At 43.2% G+C, this 21,334-nt stretch overlaps 1 protein-coding gene across 1 annotated transcript in view; it reads right to left on the bottom strand.

Annotated features, from left to right (window-relative positions):
• LOC119394403 (WD repeat-containing protein 7) overlaps nt 1–20,906 on the bottom strand; it is a 105,434-nt gene extending 84,528 nt beyond the window's left edge. Inside the window, exons 1-8 of the mRNA XM_037661697.2 lie at nt 20,796–20,906; nt 17,986–18,182; nt 13,910–14,016; nt 12,847–12,925; nt 12,364–12,532; nt 10,229–10,299; nt 8,784–8,903; nt 3,737–3,882 (exon numbers count right to left, since the gene is read on the bottom strand). Coding sequence (XP_037517625.1) covers nt 3,737–3,882; nt 8,784–8,903; nt 10,229–10,299; nt 12,364–12,532; nt 12,847–12,925; nt 13,910–14,016; nt 17,986–18,147 — 854 coding nt within the window. The 5' untranslated portion in view covers nt 18,148–18,182; nt 20,796–20,906. The remainder of the gene's footprint in view (nt 1–3,736; nt 3,883–8,783; nt 8,904–10,228; nt 10,300–12,363; nt 12,533–12,846; nt 12,926–13,909; nt 14,017–17,985; nt 18,183–20,795) is intronic.
• Nucleotides 20,907–21,334: the final 428 nt, after the last annotated feature.

Raw genomic sequence — 21,334 nt, 5'->3', positions numbered from 1 at the left:
CCCCGGTAAATAATGATTGGTGATATCTTGTCAGAATTTAGAATAATAAGAAGGCACAAAAAGGGGTTAAAGAAAGTTCAACCGAATGCACTGCAAGTCTCTGAGCTGTCGCAAACGATTTGCATTAGGGAAGTTTGTTTTGAAGGGAGTTTAATGAAAATGTATGAAAGGGCACCGTGTCGATCGCACTTGCCCACAGCTTGACATCAGCTAGCACAGTCATGTGAGTAGAGGTGCTGCAGGCATCACTACTCCATGGATTAAAAACTTTTATTACTGCATAAAATCATACTCCCACGAGAACTTGTTAGAACATTAAGTTTGATGCTACTGCGAACATTTGCAATCGGCACTGTACTGATGTGGAACAAGTACAGTATACACACCAGTAAAGTCAATTGTGGCAAAAAGCGACACAGAAGTGGACAATTGACTAAAGATGGTGTCGAAGACGGGTGCCAACTTTCAACTCAGATTTTATTAGATATGGTGCGCGTGCACACACACACATGTGCAAACAATCCATTGCATCGCAAGGTTGTTGGCAAAGCTTTTTAAAATAGAGCCCGAAATGAAAAAAAAAAAAAAAATTTGTAAGAGCCTTTTTGCACTGTTTTGAGCACTCCTATAGCCTTAATAACAACGTTGTGATGTGAGAGATTGTTCATGCACATATGTTCGAGTATTTTATGTATGTGCGTGCTATTTCTAATAAACTCTCTGTTGAAAGTCAGCACTTCGCTTTGTCCCCCTTTTTTAGTCTGCCGTCCGCTGCTGCACTGTTTTCTTCACAATGGGTTATTAACTAGCTCACACATTGATTTGGTAAAGTCAGGTTAGTTCATGTACACATAACAACCAAAAAGGCTCAGTTAAAAATAATTCCAGTTAGCAAGCATGCAATGCCAGACACATTATGACACATAACAGTATGCTAATCACTGAGTACTAGCCACTTTTATTGGCGCACAGCTTTACACTCTCCCAACAGCTCACTTTTGCACATGTTACACGGCTTGTACCATTAAATTCCAGAGATTAACATCATGTTATTGTACTATAGGTTAACATCGGAGGCGCACTAGTCAACTGCACTCCAAGGTATTCTGTTGTTAACACTAAATTTGATCATTTTAATGAGATTATTTTAATGGATGTACCAGAGGTACGAACTGCCCCGTAAATTGGGCAGTGACTGTTGCCCAGACCTGAAATACAAGAGGTATATTCTTGCTCATAGTCAATGTGGCTGCTGCCACAAACAGAGGGATGAAATGTATAATTTACCACAGCTATTAAAACGTGCACAGTTTCAAAAATGAACATCTAGTAACATAAATGCTAAAACGACCCTGGATGTTAATGTCCTGAACAAATTTCTGTACGAATGGCAGAATTTGTGTTTCATTCATGTGTTCCCGAACTAAATTATTTTCATTGAATGACAAAGGCATTTTCTTAGGGAAGAATCATGAAAGTTTGTGTTCTAGTGAAATAGTGAAACATACAGAAATAAAAAAAAAGAAAGGCTCAAGTATGTTCCCGTGGCTAGGTATAGACTACATAGTAAACATAATTCATGAAGGTGAGAGAGAAGGTATGTCCCAACTTGCTCCTGCAAAGCTCTAACTTGACAGCTATACTCTGTTCCAGAAGTTCCGTGCAGCACTGTGGAAGCTACAGGACTTCTCACCAATCAGGAGGGCGAGCACATCTAAGTGTATCCTTCCGCGCCCTGTCGTCTGCTAGCGGTGATCGCTGCAGCGAAAGCGGCAAGAGCATCTCGGGACACTGTGCAACTGCGCAGTGAGATGAGCTGTAATTGTGAAAGCGGTTAAATATTCTCCTTGGCACCGTAAAAGCGCGCGTCTTCGAGATACTTGCACGTAGACATTTGAGGGATAGGGTTCAGTGGCTCATGTTTCGGTGGAAAGCGCCGCACTAGCCAAATTGAATATGAAAGCACCACGCTTCATCAGATTTCGTATACGCATGCCTTACGCACTGTCCCGAACACATTTAGAGCCAACTGCTTCGCTCCCTTGTGGTAAAAGCTGATCCGGGAGCGATATCGCACAGGTGAACCAGGCGCCGCCATTTTGACTAAGGAGTGACCAAATCTGCCACCGCGGACTAATCACAACCCAAGACTGGGTCCTCCGCGGCGCTGTGGACGCTCGGGCTGTGCGGACTACTCATAAAAGTTTAGACAGTGTCGTACCATTCCTTCGTACTTTATAAGTAAAAACATAACACATACGAGCCACAACAGCGTTATTTCTTTCGTCATTTGCATGTTACAACACGTACAAGCAAGAACTCTTTCTTCAGTATCATGGAGCCACAAAAATTGTTTTATACAGAAAATGCGACAAAGTCGTCATACAAATCACAGCTACAACACGCAGAGAAGCCTTCAATAAAAATCTTCCGACGAGACCGCTTGCAAAAGTCATGAGGACAAACAACGGGCTACGTATATGGGGCACTACATCTCGCTTCGCAACAACCTGCGCTCAAGGGTCATGTAGCCTTGGCTCTGCTGCACGGAACTTCTGGAACAGAGTATATGTACACAGCTTCTCTGAATAATACTGAATTGCACACCTCAGCACTGTTAACCCATGGCATTCAGGGTAAACTGAAATGCAATTACAAGTGAGAATTTTCAATAAAAAGTGTACTAAATAAAAATGTAAACCCTCTGAAATTTTATTTCAGGTCATACGACTGCTAAAATTATGTCATAACAAATGACTGGTGGCAGAATGCATGAGTGTGGAGGCTAGTGCTCTGTGTAACCTGCAATTTCCAAGGAATGGTGTCTCTTATCCAAGTACCATAACTTAAGTATTTCATGCCTTAATCATATCAGAAACTTTCACACTAACACATCTGCACAGCTTCTTGGTCAGTGTCCTTGGTCTAGGTGACCAGTCTGTGTCATCTGCTCTATAAACAGAAAAGTAATCTGTATTTACAGGCAGACCAAAGTGATATATGCACATAAGGGAGTGCAAGTATATGCACGAAATAAATGCTTCATCCTATTTAGCCCATCACATCAAGGACTGACAAACCAGTTGCTGTTTAATGAAATGAATGTCTCAGGGGTTCCTAAACTAGGTTTCGCAGAACCCAGGGGTTGTGAAGGGCATTATAGGATTGTGAGTCAGTGCTCACCACTGCGAGTTCGTTGGTCCGTACACGTTAGTTACATTATTCTTTTTTCTGCCTAATTTGTATCAACTTGCCCAATTTTCTGCCATTTTACTGCATTGTTTTTCTGTCTGCTGCCTCCTGAGAGCTGTCAATCTCTGCTGTATAGGTTGGAAACAATACAAGACGTAACACGACAGCTGTCCACTGAACACATAAAAGTATAGCTGTATATCCAGAGATTAGGAGCATGCTTAGCAGACAACAACTGCAGTACATCGAAGTGAATCCTTTGCATTGCTAAGCTTGAACACATGTGTTCGATTCCAGTGTGCAGTCGCTGCATTTAGACAGGGACAAAATGCAAGGACACCTGTGTACTTAGATTTAGGTGCACATTGAAGAACCCTACATGGTCAAAATTATTCTGTAGTCCTCCACTGCAATGTGAATCATAATTACATCACGGTTTTAACACGTAAAACCCCAGAAATCAATCAATCAATCAATCAATCAATCAATCAATCAATCAATCAATCAATCAATCAATCAGTCAGTCAGTCAGAGTGAAACTCACTTGGCTGGCAGTTGATAGAGGTAACCCCGACCCTTGTCACTCCACACACACACGCGGTCAGCAGAGATGAAGTCCCCACCCATCCATCGCTCGCCCGGTCGGTTGTCCGTCGAGCAAAGCAGTGCAAAGTCGTACGCGTCGTAGATCTGACCAGACAGAGAAGAGGTCAACAACGTGGTCAGTGGTGCTTCCATGCCCTCCACACTTATAGCATGCAATTATATTCATGAAATGCCATTAGAAAGGCACACACTCCTTTTAAAAACATGTTTGCCTTATGCATTTGTTAAGCATGGAAAGAACATTTCAAAGATGCAAATGATTTTCCCACCCAACAAGTAGTTTTTAGTATATTACATAATATGCATTTTTTAAAACTGGCCTAGTTTGAAAGTGGAATCTCAATGAAACGCTATTCTTTTTAAAGAGGACTGGCATATCAAAGTTATGTCTAATGATGAATTTCTGAAGGGCTACAAGAATGAAAGTTGTAGACTGATTTGGATCAAAGCTATAGCATCAAACATTTTTAAACCATATAACAAGTGAGACTGTTACTGTATGATAATTCTTGTATTAGTACAGTAATAGCAGGGTATGCCTGCTTATCTTTTAGGCCTACTATCCTCTCTCCCAAAAAAAGAAAAATTATTGCGACTGGGTGCATTCCACACATTTTATTGGGCCTACGGTACAAAGCTTATTAATCTGTACAAGAGTATGATACACGACAGCACTAGAACATATGAGCTTTTCTTTGTGATGCCAGTAGGCGGTTATGTAGTTGAAACCTTTATTTATGTTAAACAGCAGGGGCATGTAACGCTCTTACAGAAGAAATTCTGGACACAAAACACCTTCACTGGTTCATGCACAGGTCTTCGTTACAAGTTCAACAGACAGCTCATATGAGCTGCACGGCAACTGAGTGTGCAATTATTTATAACACAATCCTTATAGTAACTAAGTACTACATTTTAACGGGGCGTAAAAGTTAGCGAGGTTGTACCAAATTACTGTCGTGGGCCACTTTAGTGACAGTGACAACATCCATGCAACGAATTCTTCGATATTACGAAGTTTTTCTATTCCCCGCCGTTCCTCCATAGAAGCACATGTATTTGCGACCTCTATGTAACAAAGTGGCAGCGGGAGACACCCTTGATATAATGAATTCTCACCGCCGACAGCCTAGGGATTTTGTCCCGCATTTTGTCATTTTGGCACGAGTAGAAGCCGCATGCATCTTCTGCGGTTACCCCGCCAAAGAGAACGCAAAGCGTTGGCGTTGCGCATGGCACGCTTGAAGCCCAGCCTGACTGCAAGGTGAGGGCGAATGCTCGTTTGTGCGTGCGGATGTGCGCGAGGCGAGCAGGCAGGTGCCGCTGCGGGTGCCCCCCCCCTCCCTCCCTTCAAACCTCATCCAGTAGCTCGTGGGTGCTGCCACACTAACCGCGCCGGCTTTCTTTAAAACAAAAAAAGAAAGAAAGAAAATTGGCTAGAGCTGTGAAAATAGCAAAATTTTGGGCGCGAAGCGAATTCGAATATTGAAGTGTGAGTGCGAATCGAATCGAATATTTTTCGGATATTTCTCGAATATTTCTAGAATTGTTTCGAATACTTCGAAGCGAAATTGCAGAAAAAAAAGTTAGAGAGGATTCCTAAGTATATTCTTATGAGATAGCAACATGAAAGTGTTTCTTTTCGCTAAGTTGATGAAGCACAGGCAGGGTTGTGTTTCATAGTTGTCTTATCAAGAATGAGGCAATGTAGAGGCCGAATTCTATTCATGTACATGATTTGGTGCAACCAAAGTGTTCCCAACAACACTTTACACGTGATAGGCAAAGATGCCATTACCTCAGCCTCTCCTCCTCTTTCAACTTCTGTAGAAGCCCAACTGATGTGGCGGACAAGGGTGCACTCCCTTCAAGTCCGGAGTTCCATATCTGCCTCGTAGACGTCGATATATAAGAACATCTGAAATTTTGGATGCTCAAAAGCTTCGGCTTCCGATTTTTCGGACTTCCTGCCCAAATTTCAGGCCAAAAACAGCATTAATTGAGCCCCCAACTCTGCCACATCTTTCATCTCCATGTTGGAACCAGCGTTTTCTTGAGATAATACAATTTCAACCGTAGCGGAGCTTGAAAGGCAGCTTTGCCGCAATACGGGGGTGGGATGAGGTGAAGCATAATGAAAATCTAAGGACCACTTTCAATCGGACGTTGACTGTGTCTTGGAAAAGTTCGACCGTAACGGAGCTTGAAAGGCAGCTTTGCCGCAATACCGGGGTGTAATGAAGTGAAGCATATTAAAAATCTAGGGACCACTTTCAATCGGACGTTGACTGTGTCTTGGCACAATTCGACCGTAAAGGAGCTTGAAAAGAAGCTTTACCGCAATACCGGAGTGTGATGAGGTGAAGCATATTGACAATCTAGGGACTACTTTTAATCGGACGTTGACTGTCTCTTTGCAAAGTTCAACCGTAGCGGAGCTTGAAAGGCAGCTTTGCCGCAATACCGGGGTGTGATGAGGTGAAGCATATTGATAATCTAGGGACCACTTTCAATCGGACGTTGACTGTGTCTTGGCAAAGTTCGACCGTAACGGAGCTTGAAAGGCAGCTTTTCCGCAATACGAGAGTGTAATGAGGTCAAGCATATTAAAAATTTGAAGGAGCACTTTATATAGGACGTTGACTGTATTTGTTTTTGGGAAGTTCGAATAGTTCGAATAGTAAAATTCCAGAGCGAATCGAATCGAATAGCAAACACTATTCGAAAAATATTCAAAATTTCGAATATTCTCACACCCCTAAAATTGGCTTTTCCGTTGGCACCCCCACCTTTCGGTTGTTGCAGTAGTCTCTGAAGTGCACTTCGTTAACGTGAACACCAGGTGACACCACTAAAAAAAAATTTGCAGTGGCTTAGCTCGGCTATGCCAGGATATACGTAGCGTTAAAAAAGGTTCAGCTGAATATTCTTAGCTTTCCAGATTGTCTAGGATTATTAGCCTTCTTCTGTTCATTCTTCGTAAGCTGAACCGCTAATTACCAGGCAACTACTTCGGGATCCGATGAGATAAGCTTCTCGGCTCTTCTGCGCCGTCGAGCAGCATTTGCGCTCTCCTTCTCCATGGCGTTACCCACCTGCAAACGCCAGTCAGAGGTGCTATCAAGTGGCCCCAGCGCAGTGTCAGACGGTGACTGCACAGCGAAGGCAAATAGCTGCGCGCGCACCAGCGCCAGTGTGTCTATGGCTACGAAGTCACTTCTCTCGAATGCGGCGCAGACCAGCAGCGGCGAGCCGCGCGCAGCTGTGGCGGAGTCTGCGCGCGTGCCGGTGCCAGTGTGTCTGCCGCGCCTATGACGCTACTCCTCCCGAACGTGCAGACCAGCAGCGGCAAGCCGCACGTGGCGGTGTCGGAGAGCACATGAGATGCCAACTCCGGTGACCCAGCTGTGTGACATCACTGATCGTCGCGCATGCGCAGCACGGCTCATGACCCTCCACGCGAAATTGGCTCTGGCTAGGCAAGTGTAGCTAACACTACAAAAAACCTTGCTTCGTGTCGTTACACTTCGAGTTCGCGCCGCATATGTGGAGCCGCACTGCATATGGAGTTCGCTTGTTTTCGATGCCATGCGCGCATGTGCGGTTTCACTGCACGCGCATGAAGCAGCCCCTGATGATGTGCAGCTCTAGCAATTTTTTTTAATGCCGACAACTGTGTCGTCACTACTGAGATGTCAGATTAGGCGCTGGTGGAAACTGTTCGCGACCACGGTGACGACAGATCTTCGGAGGTCGACTCGTCACTGTTGTCACGCGCTTTGCCGTCTTGCGCCGCACTGTGGGTTCACGAGACCGTGGCCTTTGAAATTGGCTCCGGCAACAATGCCGTCATGTTGCCGGAGCCAATCTCGGAGGCCATGGCTAGACGATGATGGAGCAGCGTTGTAGTGATGTCCTATGAACGTTCAGTATTGCCGTCCTTCACAAACAAGCAAGAGAGCAAAATACACAGTTTTCTGCTTCTAAATAAATGTTTTGGGTGAGCTCTGCCTTCAATTCAACTTGTGTTTAATTTGTGCATTTATTTTCAGAATTTTCGTGCTGAAACTGGATATAACAAAAACCTGTTTATAATGAATTTTTTCTTAACTTTGTCAATTTCGCTATACCCAGGTTTAAATGTATTTATCTTTTACCCTGCTCAAAGCTTGTGGTGCACAGGCCCTATCTACCCTGCCTCAGGATAACCATGTTGAATCCTGTTGGCTTAAGTGAACTCCATACACAGTAAACTCCTATACACAGTAATGAGTATGGCACGCTAACTCAAAGCGTGCATAACTCTTTACTGTCATTATTACACATTAATTTGCATAAATACATGACTTAAATTATTCGTAAATATAACCTCAAAAACCCAGATTTCTTAAATGCTCCATAAAAAACCCAATTTCTCCCTGAATATCAGTTTGAAAAATAGCACCCAACTTTTACTCCTCGAATTAAAAACAAAATATGAAACCCGAAAGCCAACAAACTTATATATAACCCACTAAAAAAATACAGAAATTTTGAAGCTAAGTGGGGTATGAGTTATACGCAAATTTTGGTGTGCAGTACGACTTTGGTGACTGAAACAAAATAAAGTTGCAGTGCGATCATTTCTATCAAGGCGTAAAATTAATTTGCACGGTTGAAATGTGTGGGTAATATGCAGGGACGTCTAAATATTTTCGCAAGTTGTAGTTGCGTGTGTGTTATGAGCGAGAAAATACGGCACATTCTACACCAGTTGGCGGTGCTTGCATTAGTTCTAGAATGCACAAGTGCCCAATTAGCTGAAGGCAGCGAATGGCGAAAGCTGAAATGGGGCATACATGGCATCGCAAACTATTTAAAGGCAAGGGTTAACTCTAGGCCTCTCGGTAATTCTTGTGCCCAGCAAAGCACCACAGGTGACTTCTACAAGTGCAGGTACAGAGCCGAGAGAATTCCAGCGAGAGAAATAAAATCCACGCTCTTACATGCCAACACTTGGCCGTCACGACGAGTATGGTGCGCTGGTTGTAGGCACAGCATGCCAGGCACAGGGCGTTCAGGCACTTGAGGGTCATCGACTCCCCCTCGTACAGCGGGCTGGAAGACTGCAGTGACAAGACGGAATTAACATGCAGTCACACAAATAAAATGCTCCAATTTCATCTATAACACAAACAGAATTATATCTAGCATTGTCTGTTATAAGAACAAGTGCCGATACCTACGAAAAAGAAGTCATAATTACGCGAATGAAACACAAGCAGCTATAGGATGTCTTCCAAGAGATTCAAAATGGGTCCAGTGCAGACTTGTATGGAACGAATTACATGTAAGTGATTACTTCTAATCAAGAACATTTCTGGGCAATTCTGTTATTTGTCGATTACTTTTCTTACTCAGTTAGGCTCACTGTTATTCAATCATATATTTTTTTTGAGCAATTAGTTACACATAATCAGTTACTCTATTGACAAGAAGGTATAACAGTCGATGCATCTTTGAGCACTTGAATTAGGTGACAAATCAAACAGAATGCCTGTGGCCATTGAAAAAGCAGCCTTGCGGTTCCATGTGTCATGAAAGGCAAACACAGGCATTCAACACTTGTTTTCTCATCTTAATGCTCCACCAGGTGTCAGGGTCGACTAATTCAACTCGTTCTGCTATGGAAACCGCCCCATCAATTTTTATTGGCCCTACGAGGAGCATCTTCGCCAAGCTGTACAAAGCAAATACACAGCACTGCTTCATCAATCGACCAAGATGCAAGCTGTTGTGGCCATGTAACCACAAGCTTGCCTGCAAGGCCCGTTCATATGCATTATTCAGAGGCATTTCGAACGTGGCTGTGACAAGTTCACAACTTGAGCGAAGTAAAAGGCAAGAATTCCGTTTTTTTTTTTTCAGAACGGCCCGATTTTTTCAAACATGATTTCATGGTTCCTAGAGAGTCCAAAAATTAGACGCTGACTACTTTGCCGTATAACTTTCATGTACACGGTCGATCATGCGACCTTCTTCTCTTAGAAACTACTGATCACAAGCAAGCCTGTGTCAAATTTCTCAAGGAGCAGAAGATATAATCTTAAGTGTACGTCTGCTGGATGTTATTAAATCCAATCACATATGTATGCTTGCAAACTTAAAGTCATATCTTCAAGAGTGTCAAATGGCTTCCTAGAATAAGTCTCCACTAGTTGTACCACACATGCTACATTACAGTTTGCTTACAATGAATTAAATAAGTTTAGGAGCACTATGAAAATAAGCAAGGTAATGCAGGGTAATGCAGTTTTCTTTTCTGAATAACAGAAACATTACTTAAAGCTTTTAGGAGCTGGTTGTTTTGTATGAGGAAGTCCCCTGCCTTTACTTTCTTTTTATTCAGGGCCATCATAGCTAAAGAATTAAGATATGGATTGTAACAAACCTTGTAATTCTCAGGCGACAGGGTCCATACCTTGGCCATGCCACAAGCGGAGATGGCTACGACGACATCGTCTGCACAAAGTATTTAAGAGGAAAAAAAATCTAGAACGTCTGTGCTAGTATTTTCAACTGCTGCTTTCCATGGAGATCAGAAAGACATAACTGTTGCTTGAAGACGTGCTTAGAACATTTTCTTAAAATATGTTTCTTTTCTTAGCAACATGTTGGCATCAGACTTGTATGGAACGGTGCCTCAATTCCTCTTGACGAATACAGTCATGAATAATATTTTTAAAGACGAACGCAGTATGAAGAGAGATATAAAGAGTGCATGTTCAATTTGCCCACTATACTCCCAAACAAAAATTTCCCTTTAGCTTGTGTCGCAACGTGGCAACAACTTGATAATGATTTTCAAATGATGTGCCTATTTTCATGTCTACTCCATGACCATAAACTATTGCTCAAAAGTTGCAAAAGTGATTCATTGTGTGAGATTGTCTATAGATCACGAAGATCGTAGTGCTGTATCTCAAAAGCATTTTCGTGCACACCTTCTCAATCATTCATGAAAAAAACAAAACAAAAAAGAACAGAGCATTAAAAAAATAAGAAAACATCAACCTGAAAACATTTGCTTTGAAGAAAATGAATCAACATTGACAAAATAATGGGTAAAAACTGGCAGTGAACCAAAGCAAGCCCACCGAACCTCAGAACAAGAAGCTAAAGATTGAAAGTAACATGGCCGCGAAGTCCTGAAGACTTGGTAGGAAGAATGGACCACTTACCACGCAAGAAAAACCACTCTCTGCCCAAGCTCAACTGCCAGTGGCAACACCTTCCATCACTGCCGGATAACACCTCACAATTTTTCCTTATAGCTAGTCTGTCTACAGTTGTCGGAGTTGGCTTCTGCAGACCGCTTTATTGTCATTCAGCACAGCAGATTCACTCCAAAGCTCACATTGCCATTTTTCGATGCACTGTAACACGTACTCTTCATCTCAAGATGACAACCAACATGACCACTACCAGCTTTGTCACCGCTTTTTGGCATTTCATCTCTTGTCGAATACCGCTGAGGTAGAAATGAATCGCTTGCATCACCAAGGACACATTACAGCAGGCACTAGGTCGCAGTCGCCTACCCTTCCAAGACATAACAACTAGTCTGTGCAAGGTAGAGGCAAACATCGACAGCGATCCTTAACTCATTTATCAGCAGATCCCGATGAACTGTGCAACTCATGCCGTCTCATTTCTTACTTGGCAAAAGTGAAGTGTGCTTGCCTCAAGAGCTAGGCTTGTTCAACCAGCAGGCATCGATCCACGACATCGAATCATGCACTGACAAGCCTTAAAAGATCATCTCTGCACATCGGCACAAGGAAGTACTCGTTGCTCTTGCGCCCACAAAGTGGCACACCAGCCTTCACCACGAACATAAGTCTGTGATGTGGTCCTGGTGCACAATGGTGAATCAGCTCCTATACTGTGGAAGCTGGCTCGAGTGACCGACTGCTTCCTGGTCCTGACAAGGGCGTTTGAGCGTGTCGCCTGAGGCTAGCGTCCGCTTCTGTAATCGAGCGTCCTATCCAGGAAGTTTCCCTTCTTGAAGCGGGCAGATCCTCGTAGTTTATTGGCCGTGGGAGTGTGTTACAATAAAGAGAATGAAGGACACGGAGCACAAGCATCAGCCACGGGCATTGAATCACTCAGTTGCTGCCATACCATCGACTGAGCCAGACATTCAGGTCTGGCTCTCATCCCAGTGTTTCGTTACAGGCATCATGGTTAGGGTGTAAAATTTGATGCTTGTCAGTTTTTCCACTAATATTTCAAAATTTTCTCGTCAACAAAGAGACACCTTGAAAGCTTCAACTACTTTTCTCCATCATTAATAGGTAGCACAATACTTTACCAAGGAAAGATACAAAGAGAACAAGCTTTACTTGAACTGAACGTTTATTGCGAGATGCTTATACATATCTATGTGCAAAGAAACAGAAAACAAAAAGAAACAAGCCCACGTGCCAGGTCAATCATTATTCATCCATTTGTTTTCTCCACTCAACGAAAGAGTAAAACTGACGTCCCACAGTAAAAAAATGTAAAAACGTGGAATGGACTCACCATTTCGTGTAGGTGTTCTAATAACGTGCATGGCACTGATCCAGTCTGAAGAAATGCGCGACACCAGCTCGAAGGCCACAGTCAACGTCATGGTGTCGAGGACGACGACATCCGCGTAGTAGCCGTTGCAGAACAGATACGAGGTTTCACCTCCAGAAAGCATGTGGGACTGTAAGAGGAAGAGCTTGTAATTCAGAATGAACAACTAGCAAAATAACTTTTTTCTTAGGCTAGTTGGTCTATACTTGATGAAGTCATTGTAGCGCAAAATTAAACAGACGCAAAGAACATAAGACCAGGAATCATAGGCAAGCACCATGCAGTAACCATGGTGTCCATAGCACTAGCTGTGTCCTGCCTTGTGTTGTTTGCATCTGTTTTATTTGAACTATACTACAATGCCTTTGTTAACATGACTATTCCTTGCAGAATATGACACAAAAGTGCTGGTAACATTGACAAGCCTGCCCATGCACAGCTCACCTGCATATGCGTATGAACGTAGGGAAGCTTGTTGTTTTCCAGGCACCTGCCATCCGTCAAGTCCCACAAGGACATTTCGCTGCACGCAGAGATATTACAGCTCAATATTACCTGTACTTACTACTTCTGCTTCTTGCACAAGAACAGCAGTATTAGCAAATAAACCTTAGAAAACTAGGCTGACACACTGGCCAATTCAACAGTATTAACTTCAAGCAGCAGACTCATCGGAAAAACATAAGCTAGTTCATCATTCACTTTTTTAAAACAAGACAGCGCCAGGGATGCAGGCATAAAAAAGGCAAAAAAAAAAGCACGTTTTTCATACTTTGCCACGTCCACTCCATGGCTCCTATACAGTACAATGCTGTATATCTCCACTGTTTAAAAAGAAAACCAACTAAGCACGACCAGATACTGTCAGACCGCGCGATGGTGGAAGAAGCCGGTGCGAGAACTTCAATGTGATGTCATTGCCCACGCTTCATTCCAGTGGCTTTTCTGGCTTATTAAGTTTCTTCTCGTGTGGCTTTTATAATGTTGTAAATAGTAGGCAATTTTCTATTTCACTTGTGCTACTATTAGCTAGAGCTACATGGAGCAAGGAAGATTAATTTTATAGTCTAACGCAGAGAACATGAGCTGGTCAGCCTTCCAGATCCCATGTATTGTGGGAATCGACACATGACGTGCAACAGTCTCCGATCAACTGCCGATGTCCCATTATTTGGCTTTGGGCCAAGCGTTGCAAGAGGGTCGACGTCCGTGCACAAATTTAGTAGTAGTGTGCATATCGTGGGCTTAGCAGGCACATCGACCACACCGTGATGCCTAAATGGTAGCTCATAGGCTGACGTAATGTTGGCACTCACGTTAGGGCACAGACGTAAGAACCAGTGGTATGCCATGCCGTTCTACTGCTGACACTAACCAAATACTAAATGGGCTGCAGCCAGCTCTGCTAGCAAAATCCACCCCCTGGTACACTTCAAACAATTCTTTTTGTTTCTTTTTTAGTGTGCTCTTTAAGGTATCGGTCACCCAGCAAAGCATGTCCACATACCCAGCCTCGGAGGAGCTGACCAGCAGTGAGCCGTCCCCAGATGGAGAGGCACTGGCCAGACACAGAACTGGACCAGTGTGGCCAAACAGCATGCTGCGGGGCACAATCTGCACAGATTCCGAAGGTTGAGGGTTAGCAGCTGGAAGTGTACTTACTAGTTATTACAAAGGCAGCCCAAGAAAACAGTGAGATTGAAAAGGAGACACAATGGACAAGGGGCTGAACTAACAACATTGGAAGAATGTGAACAGTGTGAACCACAGGGAACAGTTAAAGAAGAAGCTCCGACAAGATAGCACTTGTCTTATCCTCTTACTCTTCTAATTTGCAGAAGAAGAAGAAAACTCAAAGCAGGCAGATATTGTCATTAGTGAATGCGATCTGATGCAGCACTTCCATTTCAAATCCCTTCTCAACCAGATGACTGTACAAACTCTGAACTACACATACAAGAATCTAACACCCATGTGGACATGTTAAATGTACCACACACTTGAACATAAACCACCAGCATACAATGTTACCCCTCATCGTGAGCTAAACCTAAATGGCTTAATCCATTTCAATTAAATTCAATATAAATTCATGTCTGCAAGCAATAAGACCAAACACTAACCAAGAAAAAGGAGAGGACAACACACAGCGCTCACTGTAAGCTGAAGCTTGTAGAAAGACAATAAACACTTATAAATCAGTTTAACACTGGCGTATCCAAGGGGTGGATTGGGGGGGCTTCACGCTATGTGTATATACCGTATTTTCTCGCATATAACCCACATTAAAAAATGGACGGAAAATGTGCTTAAAAAATTGGGGGTACTGGTTATATGTGGAAGTTATATGCATGTGTTTGTTTTTTGTAGAGTTAAAGTCGGGGATGCGAGTTATATGTGAGAAAAAATATGGTAAACAAGCACACGTACAAATGCATGCACAAACATACATAAAGTATGATTGAACACCCTCCGAAAAAATTTCTGCTATGCTATTGCAGTTTAGATAAAGTATACACCAAGAAATCAATTTTAATTTATTTTGCAAGTTGATCACTAGAAGTTATATCAGAAAATTAAGGCTTAAAGGGGTCATGAAGCACCCCTTGGGCTGATTGAAAAAACACATCCTGCGGAAAGCTGACACGGCTATGAACTGCTCTGCCAAATATTACAGTCGTGCGCGCCGCGTAATGGCCACAAGCGGAGCGCGAAGTTGCCGTTTCCCCAGGCACCCTCTTTTCAAACAGAGGCCGGTTCTCACTCTCGTCGGTGGGCGGGGCGTCTGTCCGCTGTACGTCGCAAGAGACATAGCATGCTTATTGGCCGATAGCCGACGTAAATCGAGAGCGGCGTTCGGATCAGATGCGCTTCTTGCCGCGGGGTGCCGCCACTTGCCGGCGCCGCACTCCTCAGTACACGGTAGCCGCACTCGCGCAAGCGAATCACAGCGGGAGAGCGATCGCGTTTCATGACGCGCGCTGGCGTAACTTCTTTCCCCCATGCCATCCCTCCCTGTCTAGCTTCCAGTGCGCTCGCCGGCACGAGAAAAGAGAGAAAGCGCTGGGAGCGTGCGCCAAACCCCCGTAACTCCGCTGATTCTTGACGGATTCGAGAAATTTTTGCGGCAATCGATTCCGGAGGCAGTACACTCCGATACTGAGGCCATTAGATCATTACTTGGAAAAGTGGTTCATGACCCCTTTAAGCTTCATGTTTGGATTTCACACTGAAAGTGCATTTCCAATGACTCCATAAGTCACGAAAAAGAACGTGACTTTTATATGTAGTGCAGCTGATTTCAGCCAATTTTAACCGAAAACAGTGCTACATAAACACCTGCAGATCTTGTATTGATCGAAGTGCTGCTGAAATGGTCAGATACTAAGCCAGCAACATATGTAGCAGCTAAACATTCAATTATTTTATATCGTTTTGCTATCATCTAATCAATAAAAAACAAGAACATTTCCGAATACTAAGATTAATTCTTTCAGGCCGTTCCTTACTTGACGTCGTGTAAAATACACTGTTTTGTTTCCACTGCAGACCTTGTCTTCATAGCATCACTGAAACAGTGAATTATTTTCGACATGGGCGAATGTTGAACATCCAATACAATATTTGTAGCCAGTTTTCTCTCTTGAATGCTGCTGTATGAGCACTTATACAATTTACAGCGCTTCCTTTTTTTTAACAAGGACGGCGACATTCAGCTTCCATCAATTTTCTAATGCCAGCATTTTAATGTAGACCTAAACAATTTCTCTCGCTTGTTGACAAGTTGACCATAGCAGATGAGTCAAGGATAAGAAAAAGCCCCTATCCATAAATGCTCTGGAAAACCGTATGCGGGTCAAACAGGCAGATGTCCGACTGATTGACTGAGAAGGCATTCAAACAATGCAAACAAATTGAGTGGCATGCATTTTAGCATGCATTGCAATGCCTGCATGTATGCGCTATATTTGTTAAGGGTGGTAATAAAGCAGCTTGTGAACTCTTCGAGGCACCATTAATTAAAAACACAGGTAGATGTGTCAGTGATACTTCTGTAAACTTAGTTTCTACTGAGGTGCACTTGTTTGATGAAAATTTAATTGCTCATATAAACCTTAAAAGTTGTGACATGTCTTGTCACACACATGTGCAAAAAATGCATCATGCCTCATCTAGGCGCAACACAAAAACCAGGCAACTCTTTGAGAAAAGGCAGCGCCTCAGAAAATCTGAGAACACCATCGACATCTACACTGACGCAACAATCATACACGAAAAAGCTAGTATGGCCTGTGTCAGCACATCCGCATCCCGCTACAATGGCTATCACAGTTGCCAGCTTCCCGGTGGTGCACCCTTACATGCAGAGTTGTCGGCCATATGAGGAGCGGTCAACACTATTCCGATTGACGCAGGTAACACAGCAAGCGAGAGTCTTCGAAATAGCTTTCGTATACTGACCGATTCGTACGAAGCGGTGGCTGAACTTACAGCAACAACGACTGAAGATGTGGTGGCCAACGATATTAGAAAAAAGTTAAAGAGATTACAGGATTGCGGAATCGATGCGGAAATTTTGTGGACACCGAGACACACTGGCATGGACGGGGGAAACGAAGCCGCTCATGCGGTCGCCGCGCAAGCGGGTGGGCTTGACTATTCATCGAGCACCCCACACCCCAGTTCGTCGCCAAACCTGGCGGACCTCAATCCCTACCTAGAAATGCTGCGCGCAGGCTCTCCTAGCAGAGCATTTATGCATTATATTCGCGTAAAATTGAAAACCGACAGTAAACAAAGACTATTACAAGCTACACCAGCACCTCTATTAAGCGACAAGGGCGCATTTACTCGCCAGCAAGAGATATTTCTTAATAAGGTTATGGCCAATGCAGCATACACACCACATGTACTTGACAAATGGATTAGACCCAGACAAGCAATTGCAAACACTTCTCCTCGATGCCCACATTGTCAAGAATTATGCAGAGCAGATTTACACCACCTCATTTCGATTTGCTCAGCTTTCTCGCAAGGAAGAACACGCATCCAACACTTGCGACACGACGACATAAGTGCTTTAGGAAACGTACTACAGTCGAATGATGAAGCACAAAAAGCACTTGCAAACTATGCTAGTGTAAGTGGCCTGTTTCGAGTGGTGTAAAAGAGGTCGACCATCTCGCGCGAGAGCGACTCCATTGAACCTCTACCGAAAACGGATTCACACCAAGTGATGTTAATTGTGCTTATGCTGTTCACCCAACAATACCTTCCCCACCTACTCCCAAACTGCGGCTGAGCGCCTTCCTCTCTTGCGAAATAAAGGTTCAATTCATTCATTCCTCATCTTCAATTTTAATAAATTAGTTGGTAGTTGGTGACCTGCGAGTGTTTATGCTCTTTCCAACAAATGCCTGAATTAGTGTCCTAAACTTGCATTTAAAAACTGCGCAAGAACTTGTATTAAAATTATAGGTGCCTCCTCTGTCTGTCATGCTTCCTTTAACTGATAACAAGTTTATGCTGAGTCACCCAAATGTCATTTCCATGCATTAACAGTGAATGCGGGAGATGACCTACCTTAGCTCCGTCTACGATGTCCCAGACGCATATCTGGCCGTCCTTGCAACCCGTCACGATCATCTTCTGGTCCTTCGTGATGAACACGGATGACATGCAGTGGGTGGGGGCAATCTTGCCCCACAGCGTCATGGGAACCACCAGCTGGCTTGAGATGGTCATGGTGATGCCGTGCCGATCACCAGGCTGACGAGACACTGCAAAAACAGCAACATGGCTGACCACTCTGTGCTGACTCATGAATTATAAACCTTCCACTGCTCCCCTTTCAAACCCTGAGGTCATATGCCATATATGACATCTCTGCTTCAAAGGGATGTTGCACAGCGGCCATGATGGCTGTGAATACAGTCGAACTTCCGTGCAATAAATACAGATACAACAAATTTTCGATTATAACGAAGTAAGCGAGGAATTGTGTCGCCATTTGTACAGTGTTACGGATATACATTTATAACGAATTTACTGATATAACAAAGCCATTTTCGTGACAGGTGCAATTTCATTATGATGAGGTTACTGAGAACTGGTTTAGAGTCCCTTAATCTGGGTGAGTTGGTTCATCTTTACAGTGTTCCTTAAACACCACGGGAAACAAAGACGAAATAGCAGGATGGAATTCAGCACCTGTGGTGCCACTTTCATGTTGTGTGTCTACTCTCTGGCTCTGTAATTATGTCAGGAGATACAAGAATAGCTGCCACCCTAGCTCAATTAGTAGAGCATTGTGTGTTACATGGATGTTGTCAGCCCAGCTTGCACTAGCAGCTAGTCCTCTTTTATAACCTTCATTTTCTTTACTAATTATATGTAAAATATAGGCAAACAGTGCTGAGAGCCCTACTGCATTTTAGAGACTACATATTACAACCTTATATCAAAATTTACCCGAAACTAAACCAGCAATGAGTGCTGTTTCGAAACTGTTGGAATAAAACTGTAGGTCACCGTACAAATTTTACGTACTCTTGTTTAGGGTGAACGGTTGTGTTGATTACTGCAGATTTTAGGTAATCCTTTGCCCAATATTACTCGTGAAAATTGGGTTTTGCTTGCATCACCTCCAATGTTGATTCAGCCAATTCTCAAAACACTTATATAAATGTAATGCCTCAAATGTACAGTAGTTCAAGTAACCAACAATAACATCTAAACTAAAGGCAATTCAACATTTCTTCATTACACCATTGCCATGTAAACATGAAATCGTAACAATACCATGAACATATATTATAGGAGTCACCTGTATGTGCTAAACTGTTTGTACTTTTTCGTGTATATCCACCCTGCTAAGATCTGGTACCAGACCGCAGTGTCTATAAATAAAAATAAAATAAAAATCTTGTTCCACATAAGGGTAGGACAGAAACTTCTTTTACACTGATGATTGAAGAACAACCTACATGTGCGAATTACCAAATATCCTTTTTGATTAACCACATCTTGGTTGCTAGACCAGAAATAGAATTGTGCAAAATTTTGTGCTAACCTTTTTTCTTCTCAAAAGCAATCAGTTTTATCTAGTAAACATGTTCATAGGCTACAGACAGCCATTTAGAGCTTTTTTTCTTTTTTTGAAGAATGTGGTCTAATGCACCAACAGTCTGTTTGCATTATTCTGATAACGTTTCTTTTAGTGCCTCTTTTAAACCTTTCTTCGATACATCAAAACCTTTGTTGTACTTTCAACCTGGAGGAGGAGTTTCAGACTTATCTGGACAAATGCATTGCAACATGTTTATTTTAGGATCTCAATCAGCCAGATGTCTTTTATTCATCTAGTCATGCTTTCCTTGGTGAAGTTTCATTATAAAAAGCCCTGCGAACAGTAATATTGTTTCGTTCCATCAAATTCTACAGCATTACACTATACATAAGTGGGACAGTACATAGACTGTGACTTCAACATTCCTAACCAGCTTGAAGCTGCATGGCTAAGATATAATGACAAATTGTTCGCCATTAGAGGTTTTGTAATGTGTTTTGTCGGGACAAAATCTTTAGAGGTGATGCAAGCTGGGGGCGCCTCTTTCTTTTTTTTAAACACAACGATCACAATAGGGTAGGATTGGTAGATACGCTAATTCTCCACAGTGACTAGCTACGGTATGGGCGCTTTAGATACTCTGAATAATTAAACAACCGCGCACAAAAACTGCGCTCATGGGAAAACAGCTTGAAGGGTATCACTAAGGGTCAAATTTAAACTGAATTCGGATAGTGTTTTACTGCTATATCGGTAAGACAATGCAATCTGTCAGAAAAGCGTTTACTCAAGATTACGAGTACGGTACTTTTAAAAGAGGGGGCGGGGCACGTCAATACAGAACCAGCTCGGATTGCGTGCACCGCGTCGACGCAGTGATGACTGCGTATCGCCAGTGGCGTTTACTTGGTGTGGCTAACTATCAGCGCGGTATCCTAAACCATCGCTCGCACACACTTACAAATCTACGCACTTCGCTCGGCTGAAACGTACCGAAATCATAGCCGGCACGATTGACGTTTACTTCCAACAGAGCTCAGTCGCACTGTGAGCCGCGCGAACGTAATCAACGCGTGATTGACAGTTCCCGTGTGGACTTTATCAACAGGGAAAGCTGCTAGACACACGAAATCACTCGCAAATTGGGCGAGAACGCGGTTATGAAAGGTAACAACATGACAGCAATTGCAATCAAATGAAGCATCGAACAAGAATACGAGGCTCCGGCCCCCCGCAGAAGAATAGCATCCAGGCCAGCGACGTTTACGGGCCTTAATTACGTATTTTATCGAGGTGTGAGTTAAAGTACAGGATGACTCCTCACCTGATTTCTAGCAAGTAGCAGACATTCTCAGGAGGAAGCGCTTATCCGCAAACGCGAAAAGCTTCTTCTGCAGGTCCAGTGTTGCCAGCGGCTTTCAACTCGTGCGATCTCTCGTGCCGTATTCAACCGTAGTTACCATTATTTCAGCGGCGGTGTTTGAGAAATCCGCTGTCATCTCTCCCAAATATAATGCTTACTTCTAGTTATAAAATGGCCTGAACGGGTGAGTTGTTACGTGTGTAGCAGAATTATGAACATATGCGTTTTTGGGTGCTGCCAACGTGGGTGCTGCGGCGCTCGTTTAAAAAGGGCGGCAATATTTAAACCATGCTTCAACTGCTCCACAGAAGTTTTGTAATAAATGAAGTTTTCTCTCTCTCTTTCTCTACAGCGGGCCTTAAACTTCACAGTTTAATGACACTGAAACTATATTTTCCTCTTATTTTTTTACTTCAGAATCAGAATCTAATGAGTGAGGCGATAAATGTCAATCATTAGCAAGTGAAATCACATTTTTTCTTGGAAGCAAGGTGGAGACA

The sequence above is a fragment of the Rhipicephalus sanguineus genome, chromosome 5, assembly GCF_013339695.2.
Source record: "Rhipicephalus sanguineus isolate Rsan-2018 chromosome 5, BIME_Rsan_1.4, whole genome shotgun sequence".
Classification (NCBI taxonomy): domain Eukaryota; kingdom Metazoa; phylum Arthropoda; class Arachnida; order Ixodida; family Ixodidae; genus Rhipicephalus; species Rhipicephalus sanguineus.
Note: the sequence above shows the minus strand (reverse complement) of the source record. Positions and strands in the feature narration are given on the sequence as shown.